General features: G+C 38.1%; 1 protein-coding gene across 1 annotated transcript in view; it reads left to right on the top strand.

Moving 5' to 3' along the window:
- INPP4B (inositol polyphosphate-4-phosphatase type II B) overlaps positions 1-12346 on the top strand; it is a 295785-nt gene that overhangs the window by 170527 nt on the left and 112912 nt on the right. The window contains exons 6-7 of the mRNA XM_064416567.1: positions 4291-4341; positions 7643-7722. Coding sequence (XP_064272637.1) covers positions 4291-4341; positions 7643-7722 — 131 coding nt within the window. The remainder of the gene's footprint in view (positions 1-4290; positions 4342-7642; positions 7723-12346) is intronic.

The following is a 12346-nucleotide window of genomic DNA, read 5'->3' as shown; positions in this document are numbered from 1 at the left end:
AGTGGTGGTGAGGATGGGGCTGACTGCCTGTAGCAGCTGTCTGTGAAGTGTATGGTTGTGTTAGGAGAGTTTGGTGTTCTTTTCTCTGTGGGAGCAGAAAGGTGCAGATGGTCACCCTCCCAGAGCACCTCCAGGTTACTTCATGTGCACGTTGTGTTCCCATACAACTTCAGTTTTACTGAAGTTGGGAATGCTTTCCTGGAAGGTGCTTTATTGAAGGAGTGCCAGTAAATTTTTCAGTGACTGCTTTCAGTAGTCTCTTTCATCTTGCCTTGCCTAGCCTTGCCTGATGTGTGTACTTAGTTATCGTGAGATGCCAGGAGTGTATACCAATGATGACAGAAGAGTGGATTTGACCAGCCAACAGCAGTGAGTACTGGGAAGTCACTGGAAGCCTCTGTTGATTTGATGGAATAAATCCACTGTAACCAAGGGAAGGATCTAGCATTATTTGTTTGTGAAACTTGAGTGCGTTCTGAACATGGCCTTTGATCATCAACTGAAATGCAAAGGCTTTAATTAAAGGCAGGCACAAAAGATGATTGGGTAATGATAGTGAATGAATCTTCTGTATTTTGACAGTGTGTGAGAATGTTGCTCAGAGTGCTGCAAATGACTGAAAGAAATGTTCCCTTTAATCACACAAAACTGTCTTCTACAAAAGGGACAGTTCGTTAAAGCTGAATTTAGCATCTCTGCCTAGAGAAATTTAACAGATGTGTCTGTGACAAATGCATTACTCATTGCATATTGTTTTGTATGAGACTTAAAGAAAAGTAAGCATATCATGAGTGCCCACTGTTGTCCACTGGTGTTCCTCCTGGTTCAAGAAGCTGTGGTGTGTAGCTGGCAGGCAGGAGAGACATGGAAGGATCTTCTGTATGGGGTTCCAGAGAGGGTTTTTTTAGAGTCTGGTGCTGAAGGGCTCCAGAGAGAGAAGACAACAGACACAGGAAGGTTCAGGGTAAAAATATGGAAAGGAGAGGGTGGAGCAAAGCGTCAGGGCCAATCAGCTGAGGGCATAGGTGCGGTACAGGGCAGGAGCCAATAGGCAGTGCCAGGGTGGACAAGCAGGGCTACATTAACCAATGGGGAAACAGGGATTATTCTAGAGCAAGACCATATAGGGTTAAAAGGGGTAGGAATGGCCAACGGGGAATACAGAACTGGGGTGAATTGGCAGAGCGCTGCAGAGTGCCATGGGGCAAGCCTTCTGTTTCCCCCCAAACTGTGGGAGATGCCCACAGCCTATGGTGCATGCCTCCAGGGCATTGCCACTGCCCTTTTCCCAGTAGGTTCACAGGCCTCCACCGTGGTGTAAAAAGGTAACTGTATTATTCTACAAACAAAATTACAGGAATGGATAAACTTTTTTGCATTTAGCCTAGGTCGCAAGCTGTCTTTCTTGCACGCCTTTGTGATCTCTTCTTGTCTGGGGAGGTAAAGCAGTAGTGTGTGCTGTTCCAGGGAAGGATGGTCTTATCCTAGTTGTAAATTAACTCCCCTCTCAGAGGTTTGCATTTTGCACAGGAAAACCTAGGGCGAAAAATGAGAGAGCTGAAATTCTAACAGAGTAGTGGATGTTTGGGATTAAAATCTGACTTTGTGTTTGCATTTATATTTTGTAGTTGTTCTAGATGAGGCCGGTGGGGAAAAGTTGATTTATGACAAGGTTTTAAAAAGTGTGGCAGTTTGTTTAATGAGGAAATGCACTGGGAAAATATTTGACCTTTCAAATCCTCTGTAATTGTCTCCATTTTTTCTCCTCCATTTTATGGATTGGGACTAGAACTGACTTGTTTCTTATGCTTTATAAGTTTTTATGAGCTGACTTTATAATGAGACCTGCATGAACATCCCATAATGATACCCCAATAATTTCAGCATTCAGAGAGTTTTTCAGGAGCTCAACAAACAGACAGCCTGAAAGGATTGTACCATCCATGTACGTATTTACGTACACATATTTGGCTTCTCTTTTAATAAATATCAAAGAGTAAAAGGTTCTAAAATTACATATATTTGCGCACACTTGGATCAAGATATTAGATTTAATTTAAAACAAAATATATTTTGGGGGGAAGAGAGATACAGTCTAATGTCAGTCCCACCAAAGACAGAGTTAGATTTGGCTGTCCAGCTACTGGTTATAAAGGGGTTAAAACCAAATGAAAACAAACAAACATAGCTGAACAAAAAAATATTGCAAAATGCAACAAAAATTGTTTCTGTATTTTAAATCCATTTGAAATTCAGGAATATGCTTGTATTAAATGGAAGACTCTAGGTTAGTCAGGTCTTGACATCCCTTTCCACGTTTGTGTTGGGCCAGAAAAGCTGAAATATGTTCTCCTGAATTGATGTTTTATTCAGCAAAAGAAGGACTTAATATTCTATGAGTCTAAATGAATGTTGAATTCCCTTGATTTCAGTATGTGTAAGAGACACTTTAACTTTCTCTAGCTGTAAAGTACAACTTAGTATCACATAAAAACACATACACTTCTAAAAATATTTGCTGAACTGCTGTTGGGTTATAAATACATAAGTAAATGATGAAGAATAATGTTAATGCTTACATTATTAGTTTATTTTTCTTGAAAAAATAGCCATAATAATAATTGGAAAATATAAATACCTGACTTCTTGTTGGGCCAGATGTCACTTCTTTGAGGCTGGCGCATAGAACAGCTTTCTAGCATCTTAAAATGACACAGCATTTTTGGCCTGATGTTGATACTCCATCTTTCTTTTAAGAAAGAGATTGCTCTAAGTTATTTCTTCACCTTCAAAAGGGAAAGATGGGTATCATCAGCAAAAAAATGTTAGTAATTTAATTTTCATTCATGGCTTGAAGCATTTAAAGATTAATTTTAGATATAAATATTGTTATTGAACATTTTATACTAGTTTTCTGTAGATGGCCAAATGCTTTGAAGTTGCTAATGTATATAGTGTGGAAAATCTAAATGTAAAATTGCATCCATATGAGGACTCCCACAGATTTCTAAAGTATGCTGTCCCTTGCTAAATTAATTATAGCATTTTTTATTATCTTCAGGCTTTTGTGGAAAAAACAATGTTCTCACTGTAGGAAATCAAGGGATAAGAGCTGACTGAGAAAAGCAGTGGTTCTGCTTTGTATCGGTGCTTTATAACAGCATGTATTTACAATAACAGAGAAATTATCTTTGTATTAAAGGAGTGTTTCTTTTTGTGTACTAAATTGCAACTAGAATAGAAGAATTGAGGGTCATATTTGATGGCATGGAAAAAATACAGTCTTTTGCAAAATGAGTTTGAGTTTTACTTGGAAATCAAGCTAAAAGTTTGTTCTTGGGGAATGAATATCTGTTATTTAGGCTAGGTAATCAAACAGATGTGCATGCTCAGTGTATTGTCCCTTGTGCGTTGCTTTTAACAGCAAGTTATTCCAAAGGGCTGGTTTTGGCCCAGGCAGGCCATCGGGGATGTCACAGAGGTTTTCTTATACATTTTCTATCTAATTTTTGCTGTTTAATCAGTTGTCTGTTCTCAACCACCTCTCAACAGTAAAATTGTAAAGACACTGAAGACACACCCACACACCAACCTGTACTATATTTTGGGAAATACAGAAAAGGAAGTGAGATTATCCCATCCTTGCTCTTGTGAAATGAAAGCAGTTGAGTACAGTGGTAGCTCCACTTTGCAGAAAATATGGGGACAGCAGGAGGTCCTGTGTAGGGGAGAATATAGAGGCTTTCCTTCTCTGAATGCCTACAAACATCTCTCACCTCGGAGATGCTTAGCAAGTGTCTGAAGGAGGTAGGGTCATATATTGAGACTGGGGATCAGGATTTCTGCTGCAGATCAGTTGGCAAAGGCAAGTACTTACTTGGAGAAAATACTTTTCAATGTACTATGCTCTTTCACTTGAAGCTGAAAATTCTGTTTCCAGGTAACACCTATAGATGAAGTATTCTGTCAGTCAAGTTACAGCAAAAAAAAAAAATCTCCTTTTAGGAAAAGAACAACTAAATACAGGTTTTCTCCCTTTAGAGACTCAGAAAAGTTCAGAATGATAAAGATGGCAGTGGTAAGAGATTTTCTTTACAGCAACCAGCAAATATTGTGCTTAAATTACTAGCTGTTATAAATTATATATACATTTACAGCTCCATTTAAATTTATCTCCAAAATGTCAAAAATATGAGGAAAGAAAGGCATGAGTACTTCTTTCATTCTAATTGGAAGGCAGCAATAAAAAATATAATAATTTCTTGCCTTTTTCCCCCTCCCTTCTCTCAGGTCCGCACCAGTGTCCTACCTGATCACAAGGAACCAAAAACAGATGTGGGGGTAAGCAATTATTTTCAGTAATTGATTTTATTTTTTTTTTCATCTCATTGGCAGGCAAAAACGCTCAGTGCTCAACAAGAGCTGACAAGCTTTTTTAATAGCAAAAATTTTTGGTTAAATGAATAAAATAATCAAGGCAGGAGTGGTAGTCTCATGGTAATCTCATTGATGTATTCCCATTCAAATATCTGAAAATCTTTTTGAACTGAAGCTATCCTGAGACAAGCACAACCATGTAAACTCCTTGCTGATGTCATTCAAGCAATCTGGATGAGATTGAGAGTCTGGAATGGCATTTCCTCAGGAAGCCTGGGCTGTCGCTTTCTGGTCTTCGTGTGCAGGGTATCAAACATTCTGCAGCAGGAGTTGCCTTTGGTTTGTGTTGTCAGAAGTGAAACTGGCAACATATAGAGGACTCACTTTCATGTGTAGATCTACAGAATATTTGAGAAAGGTATTGGGAAGTAATTTTCTGGGAGGGCAAAAACCTCGCAGATAATAAACCTTCCCACCTGGTGGGGGTAGGAAAGGTTGGCCCTGCTAGAGCTGGATAAAAGAACAAAGACCACCTGGTGCAGGTGTCAGATCTGTCTGCAAACATGTAAAATACCTGGGGGTTAAATTTTTTAGCCTAAGTTATCAACTTTTCTGCCTTACTGGGGCTTCCTTGGTTTCAAGACTTCAGCTAGTGTTTGAAAAATCTGTAGCTTGGCAGCAAATTCAATCTTAGTGAAATAAAGCTTTCCATATAGCTATTATAGAGACTTTTCTCTTTGGCTAGCTGAGATTATTCATCAAACTACTCAAGGCACATATCTTAAAATTTATTGTTGTGTCTAGAACACTAGCAAAATTCCAAAGGAATGTTATTCTGCAATTAGCATTACAGCAGTAATTTTGTTTAAAGCCTACTTTTCAAGCCTTTCCAAGTTATGTGGGCAATGTTAAATTGGTTTGTAGACTGCCAGTTCAGGCCCCAGGGTGGACTATTGATATCTAAATCAGTATGGAAAAAGTATTCTCCATTTTGATATTAGATGCCTTAAACATTAGCATAACTCTCTTAATTTGGGTCATGGGATAATTTAAAATTTTATTTGATTTTGCACATAGCTCTGTTGTCAGGCAAAGAGTTTCTTTTTTTCTAAATATGCATAAAAATATGAAACAGAACTGTTCTACTGAACAGTAGAACATTTTAAGCCAATAAAATAATTCATCTTTAATTTCATGACACTGGAGAAGTAGATCTGATGCTCAGACACGTTTAGTGGGTACAATCCACTCTCTGACTTTATGAGAGAGCAGTGTAGCTGTCTCTTGGCCCTGATCACTTGAGGACTCTGACTTAGGATTCTTAAATATATATATGGTTCTATTTTGCAGCAGGAAGAAGCCCCAAGTGACCAAACCTTTTATCAGTTTCATTCCAAATACCCCCCTTCCCCTTTCCAAATGGTCAGCTTTCGAGTACAAGCACTCAAATGTCATGAAATGCCAGAATAAAGGCTGCCATAGAGGCACAGTGCTGTGGAATAATTTCTTACAGTATGAAGAAGGATATGCTCTTGGAAAAAGATAAATAATCTGGGCTAAATGTGTGACCAGAGTGTTTTAGTGCGGAAACACTCTCATGTTGACTCATCTAAAGGAAGACAGAACCATCTGCGTGTTCACTCCAGCAAGGCTGTGCATCACCATATTTTGCACCTGGGTGTCTTTTTTGTCAAAAGTACCTTTCATTTTGGCACTGAAAAGTAACTGTGATCTTTGCTTGTGTGGCTATATTCTTTTTCTTCTTTTCTTCCTGTTCATCACTTCCCAGATCCACTGTTTTTCCAGCCTTCCTTAGATTCTCAACTTGTTTGCTTTTTCCTTTCCTGCTTACATGCTGCTTAGGAAATCCAAACCTGTGCCATTGATGGGAGCAACCATACCTCATGACTCAGTTTACCAAACTTCAGACCAGCAGTTTGCAGTTTACTAACTGCAGTGTTGGTGCTTGCCTAATTTCAGAATTGGTTTTGAACTGTACATTTTATATGGAAGAAAACTTCTCTTAGTGTAGAACTTTATTGTTTGCATTCAAACAATCCGCATCCTGCCAGCTTTCCTGAAAGAAAACAGGCTGAAGGGTTTGTTTTTTTACCAGAGGAAGTTACTCTTCTCAGCAGTGAGAAATTCTTTTCTGTTTTCCCTGAAGGGAATATTGCTCTCTGTAGGCAGCCTCTGTTGACTCATAGCAACTTGATTCTTCTTTAATTTGTATATCCAAGAATATATATAATTTAGCGTAGAATTCTAATTTGCCGTTCCAACAGTAAACTTAGTGTTATGTAACAAAACCCAAACTTTGTGTTCGTTTTATTGCCAAAAATTAAACATAATGTAATGATCTTCTTACAGTTTCTTTAGAGCAAGTGATATGGTGTTGTATATTTGGAGGATAAGTTGATAGAAGATGGCTGTAGGCTGTTAGTTTCTTGCCCATTGTTCCCAAGGCAAGAATACTGGCCAAGATGACAAAATGGGATTTCAGCAATGTGGAGCAGGATATGAGCAGAGGTTAAAAAGTAGCCAAAGTGCAAAAGAAGATTTAACCCTTTTTCCTCTTTGAACTTTTTTTATGTGTCAAGAGTGATTTTTATAGAAGAAAAAGATACAGTGGTGTAGCTAAATTTTACTTTAGGCATTCTCATTGCATTGCCACATTTCTCTGCAGTTTTAATGCAGTGAATAGGTTCACCTTACAATGGAAATAGAGGAAAACTGTACTAAAAACATTGCCAATAACTAGATAAATATAACATTTCTATTAATAAACTTGTGCTAAACTCAAGTTAAGAATATCTTCCTAGCATATACATTCCTATTTGGAATACATGGATGGTAGTGCCAATGGCTTGAGAGAAACCATAACAAGAACAACTTCGGTAAAACACTGAAAACTTAGTACTTCTTGTAATCCAGAAATTGGAAAAATAGGAAGAAATAGATGCAAAATGCAAATACTTGTACTGAATGAAATCTTTCCTGTGGCTGTACATCTTACAACCTGTTATTTTGTCAGATTGTTAGACTGCTCTTAGTGGAAAGGAGAAAGGTTCCTGCCCATAAAACCAAAGTTTAACATTTTACTGATAATAGCGGTGCACAAAAAACATTCTAGTGGTTAAAGTAAAACTGTTATGTTGAAATGCAATATTTTTCTGGGTACCGAAGAAAGATTTTCAAGTGTGAGACCAAAAGAAGTAAAAAAATGAATGAATATATTATCTTTTCTTTCTGCTTTGATTTGTAGCAAAGCTTCCTGGGCTGTGCAACTTTTAGAGTAGGAGATCTGGTAAAGTCAAAGGAGCACCAGTTGACCCTTACCCTCAGGTAAGTGTTTCCCTCTGTTGTAAATCATGGTTTTTCTAATTACTAACCCTTGGTATTTGTCATCCAAAGATTGGCAACAAAGATAGGGAAGGGTCTGCAGCTCTAGTCAGGTGAGGAGTGGCTGAGGGAGCTGGCAGTGTTTATCCTGGAGAAAAGGAGGCTCAGTGGAGACCCTATCACCCTCTGCAATTAACTGAAAGGAAATGTTGTGAGGTGGGGGTTGGTCTCTTCTCCCGAGGGGTAGCAAGTAAGAGGACAAGAGAAAATGGCCCCAAGTTGCACCAGGTGAGGTTTAGATTGGATATGAGGAAAAAAATTCTTCACATGAGGGGTTATCAAGCGCTGGAACAGGCTGCCCAGGGAAGTAGGGGGGTCACCATCCCTGGAGCTATTTATAAGACATGTGGATGTGGCCCTTAGGAACAGGGTTTAATGGTGGGCTTGGCAATGCTGGATTTATGGTTGGACTCAATGCTCTTAAAGTTCTTTTCCAGCCTATACAATTCTATGATTGCTGCTTGACTGTGTTGTAGACTCCATGTTCCGTCAGGTATACTAGATGACAACTTGAAATGCTTCTAATTCTGCCATGTACAAATTCAAAATTAAACACCAAAATCAACCCTATAACCTGGAGCTTTCCAGGTGCCAGATTAGAAAAGGTGATTTTATACTATGATAACCTATGGAAGAATTGCAGGAACTTGGCATAGGGAATATTCATTCAAAGTTTCCTTTAGAGAGGAGCATAAGATTCTCAGTTTTGTTCGGTATGTGTGGTTTAAAGAATTAGCAGTGTTACAGTTCTTTTCAGGCATGTTTAAAGAAGGTGGGCCTAAATTTTGAAGGTGTCTCCCATGTGAAAATGCTTGTGGTCTCTTAAACTCATTGTTATATGCAGCCATACTGAAATTGGAGTGGGTGTGATGTACAACTCTAATCAGTGACAGGGTACAGAGCTCCAGAAGGGTCAGAGACAATGTTCAAAACCTAGGGCTGGGCTGAGCAGATACATCTGGGCACTGAAGGAAAAAAAAAAAAAAATCATTTAACACCCCTGATACTGTCTTGCATGGCTTGAGTTAAATGAAGATAATAATCAAAACCTTTGAAGGTTAAGGGCAACATTTTAGATAGTGATTTTCAGAATCTATTCATTGGACTTTATATAGTGCAGGGATTTTTTTGAGCTGATTTTTGCAACTACAGTGGAGGCTTATTTGGGATTACTGGCAAGGTACAGTTAAACTTTACAGAGCTGCTGCTCAAACTCATGTGTCTGCAAAGGCAGCATTCTGGGAGGAAAGAAGCTGTGACTGGAAGAGCTGAGACACCAACGTATGTTGTGCCTGCAATGTTGTACATAGATGCTGTGGCCAAATTGTGTTACATTTGTTATCCTGAGCACAGGAAGACAGCCTTAATTTGTTTTAAGGAGCAAAATATGACCCATTCAGAGATTTTTTTAGGAATGGAAAACTCCTGAAATATTTTGGCTCCTGCTTTCCTATTTCAACAAGAGTAGTTGTATATGAGTGTGTAGTTTGCAGGGCAAAGTTAACAAAATACTTTGATTTTAATTTCTCCCAAACAGAAAATGCCACGCCTGACAAGAAGATAACTTTGTCTAACAAAAAATCCAATTAGATAGCATGTGAACTGACTGTTCCCTACGGATATCGATGGCTAGGTAAATGAATTCCAGCTTAGTGATTGTAAGAATCTATTCTTACAGGAATTCAAGTTGTCTTTAGCTCTTTGGGATAAATTTTGCTTCCCTAAGTGACATATTGAAAATTTACTCTGAAAGATTGCCTCCAACAGGTGGCACAGTAATTGACAGAATGGAAAGCTTCAGTTTCAAAGTAAGTATTTTGTCCACTTTGTAATCAAAAAGTTAAGATGGAAAATTCATAAGAAATAGATGAAAATTTTGGTTTTAATTAATATTTTTAGTCTTGGTTGTCTTCTTTGTTCAGCTAACATTAAAAGACAAATATACCAATTAAATTAATTTGCAGACACATTAATGGTAGGGTTTAGTCAGTTGGATATTTTTTAAGAAAAACATCCAAACCTTTCAAAAGTGGGATTGTTTTCTAATTATGACTATTCAGCAGCAGAAAGTCAGTAGAAATTATCCACATTTCTTTGATGGCAATTTAACCAGAGCAGTCTACTAATTTAAGCTTGTTTTCCTCTAATCACCCTGTGGTATTAGCACGTCTCAGGAGGATAGAGAATATATCAAGGGACTTGTCAGAGCATGAAATTCTATTTAATTCGTGTTGATATTCTTTGGATAGGAGTTTATCAGGGCATGCCTGTGATTGAGATAGTCCTTTGTTAGATTTAAAGTAGAGATTTAAGGACCCGGAAATAGCCTGTGGTGTGCCCTGTAAAGATTGGTGTAGTTATAGAATCTGGTTCATTTTTAACTGAGTTTTCTTTTTGTTTTCCTTTTTCAAAGTTACAATATCTTTCCATTGTCTTTCTGAGGTACAATGTAACAATATAAAAGTGTTTTCAAAGAAACATTGTATTTTTCTGTTATTTTGTGGAGAGCTGGCATGTGTCTACAAGTTCTTACTGTTGACACACTGTGCTCTACTTTTCTGTTTTCCTACCATTCTACCCTAACAGTGATTTGGGAGACAAGTTACAAAACCTCTGCAAAAGAAGTTTTTATTTTGATTGTCCTTTCTTCTCCATAAAGGTGTCCTAAACTGGTGGCTGAGTGTTTCTGGTAGATCTGTGCACATGTAGCTAATCATCAAAACACAAAAAGGTTGATTTGTAGAATTACATCAGTGTACACAACAGATGTTGGCAGAGGAATTTAGTGACTAGAGATTTGGGATTGCAGTTTCCAGTGTGGAATTTATAAAAAGAGAGATGCTTTCTATAGACTTGCATGTTTCATTTTGCAATGCTAATGCAATGTCGCTTGCTTCCAGCTTTTTCATACAGTTGTGATGATGAATGGCATAAAATGGACTGTTGAATGCAACAAAAGTATTTTTCAGTAGGAGAATATTTCTTAATATTGATTATATGATATAGTGTGCCCAATTAAAAAAAAATTAAATCATGCATTTTTTTTCTAAATAAGAGGTATACTAGCTGCTAATTCAGTTATAAAAGCTGATTTTTTTTTAGAATATTTAATTTTTAAGTTCAGTTTAGAGGATCTCTTACCATGCCTTTCTGTTAAGAACAGCATAAAATTTTGGGGTTTTGTTTTGTTTTTATTTTTTTTTAGTTGAGCTCTATGGCTTTTTGCAAAGAGCTGGCAATAAGTACTTCCATTAGCCCCTTTCCCTGTGGGGGTAGTTTGCCTGTTTCCAGGAGGGGCCTCTTTGGTTGGGCAATTTTGATCCACAAACCCTGGGGCAGCCGATCCCGGAGCGCCTAGCAGGACTCTCAGAAGTAGCAGGCAGGGATGGCAGAAATCTCGGGACAGTGGATGAGAATGTATCAAATCTCTGTGGCAATAACTGGAATCTGCATGATATCCTGGCAGGGCAGGGGTATGCGAGGCCCAGTAATAGAAGAAAGGTTCCCTGCTGGGTTATGGTGGTGGCAGTGAACTCCTTTCCCCAAGCCACAGGTCTGACTGTCCTATGAAGCGTGGCAGTGAGAGAGCGGCCACCCCTGTCTCTTTTTACCTGCCCCCATTCTTGCAGTATCTCTGCCCACCCACTCCTGCAGAGAAACTCCCAAAAACTAAAGTTCTCCCCTCCCTGCCCATCTCAACGACTCAGCTCTCAGTGTTTCTTAGCAACTCAATAGAAGAAATTCTAGAGGTAATAAGGAAAGAACAGAGAAAACCCAACCCCCAACAACAGTTTATCTGGGAGGCCATGTCTCTATATGTCTGTCAGTCATGTACTATACAGGCTTCTTTAATCACGTGTCAGTGCTTAAGCTCTTGGACAGTATCTATTTGTCTAGCTATCTATCTAATTTTAGTTGTCGTCTTTTCATTAATCTTGGACAGGACTGAACTTTCGTTAAAGAAAGAAGATAAACCTAGCTATTTTTGACAAAAAAGTCCTCTTAATTTCCCTCCCTCCTGACAGCTTGTAGTTCAGTGGGTCAGAAAACATGTAACTACACTTTGGTAGTAGTAATATTCACAAAGTTTAACTAACTAGAGAGAATTGGAAAGCCACACAGTAATTTCTGCAGTCATTTATGTACTTAGCATTACTTCCCTAGAAAATGATGACTATAAAATGCTAAATATTTAGCTGCTTTTCCCTATTAAAATTCAGTAGATATGTCTACAACTAGTTGTACTTGGTCTCCCTCCTGAAATTGTTTCTTGGCTCCTTCATGTTGTGTCATCCGCCTCAGGAAGCTGGTGAACAACAGCTTGACTTCATAAGTCAGGTGAGTCTCCAGTACAGTTGAGGTGAAATCTGTTCTGACATGAAACTTAATCAACTACACATTGAAATAATGAAAACAGAAGGAACTGAGCATTGCAAAATTTTGTTTATTTATCTTAGAATGCAACAAAATTTTATTTACAGTGGACTTGTTTAAAACCAGTATTGATTATTTTAATAGGCTTCACTGTGAATTCACAGATAAACATTTTTCTGTAAGTGCAATACTT

The sequence above is a fragment of the Passer domesticus genome, chromosome 4 (assembly GCF_036417665.1).
Source record: "Passer domesticus isolate bPasDom1 chromosome 4, bPasDom1.hap1, whole genome shotgun sequence".
NCBI classification, from domain to species: Eukaryota; Metazoa; Chordata; class Aves; order Passeriformes; family Passeridae; genus Passer; species Passer domesticus.
The sequence above is the reverse complement of the archived record's forward strand: the minus strand, read 5'-3'. Positions and strand labels throughout refer to the sequence as shown.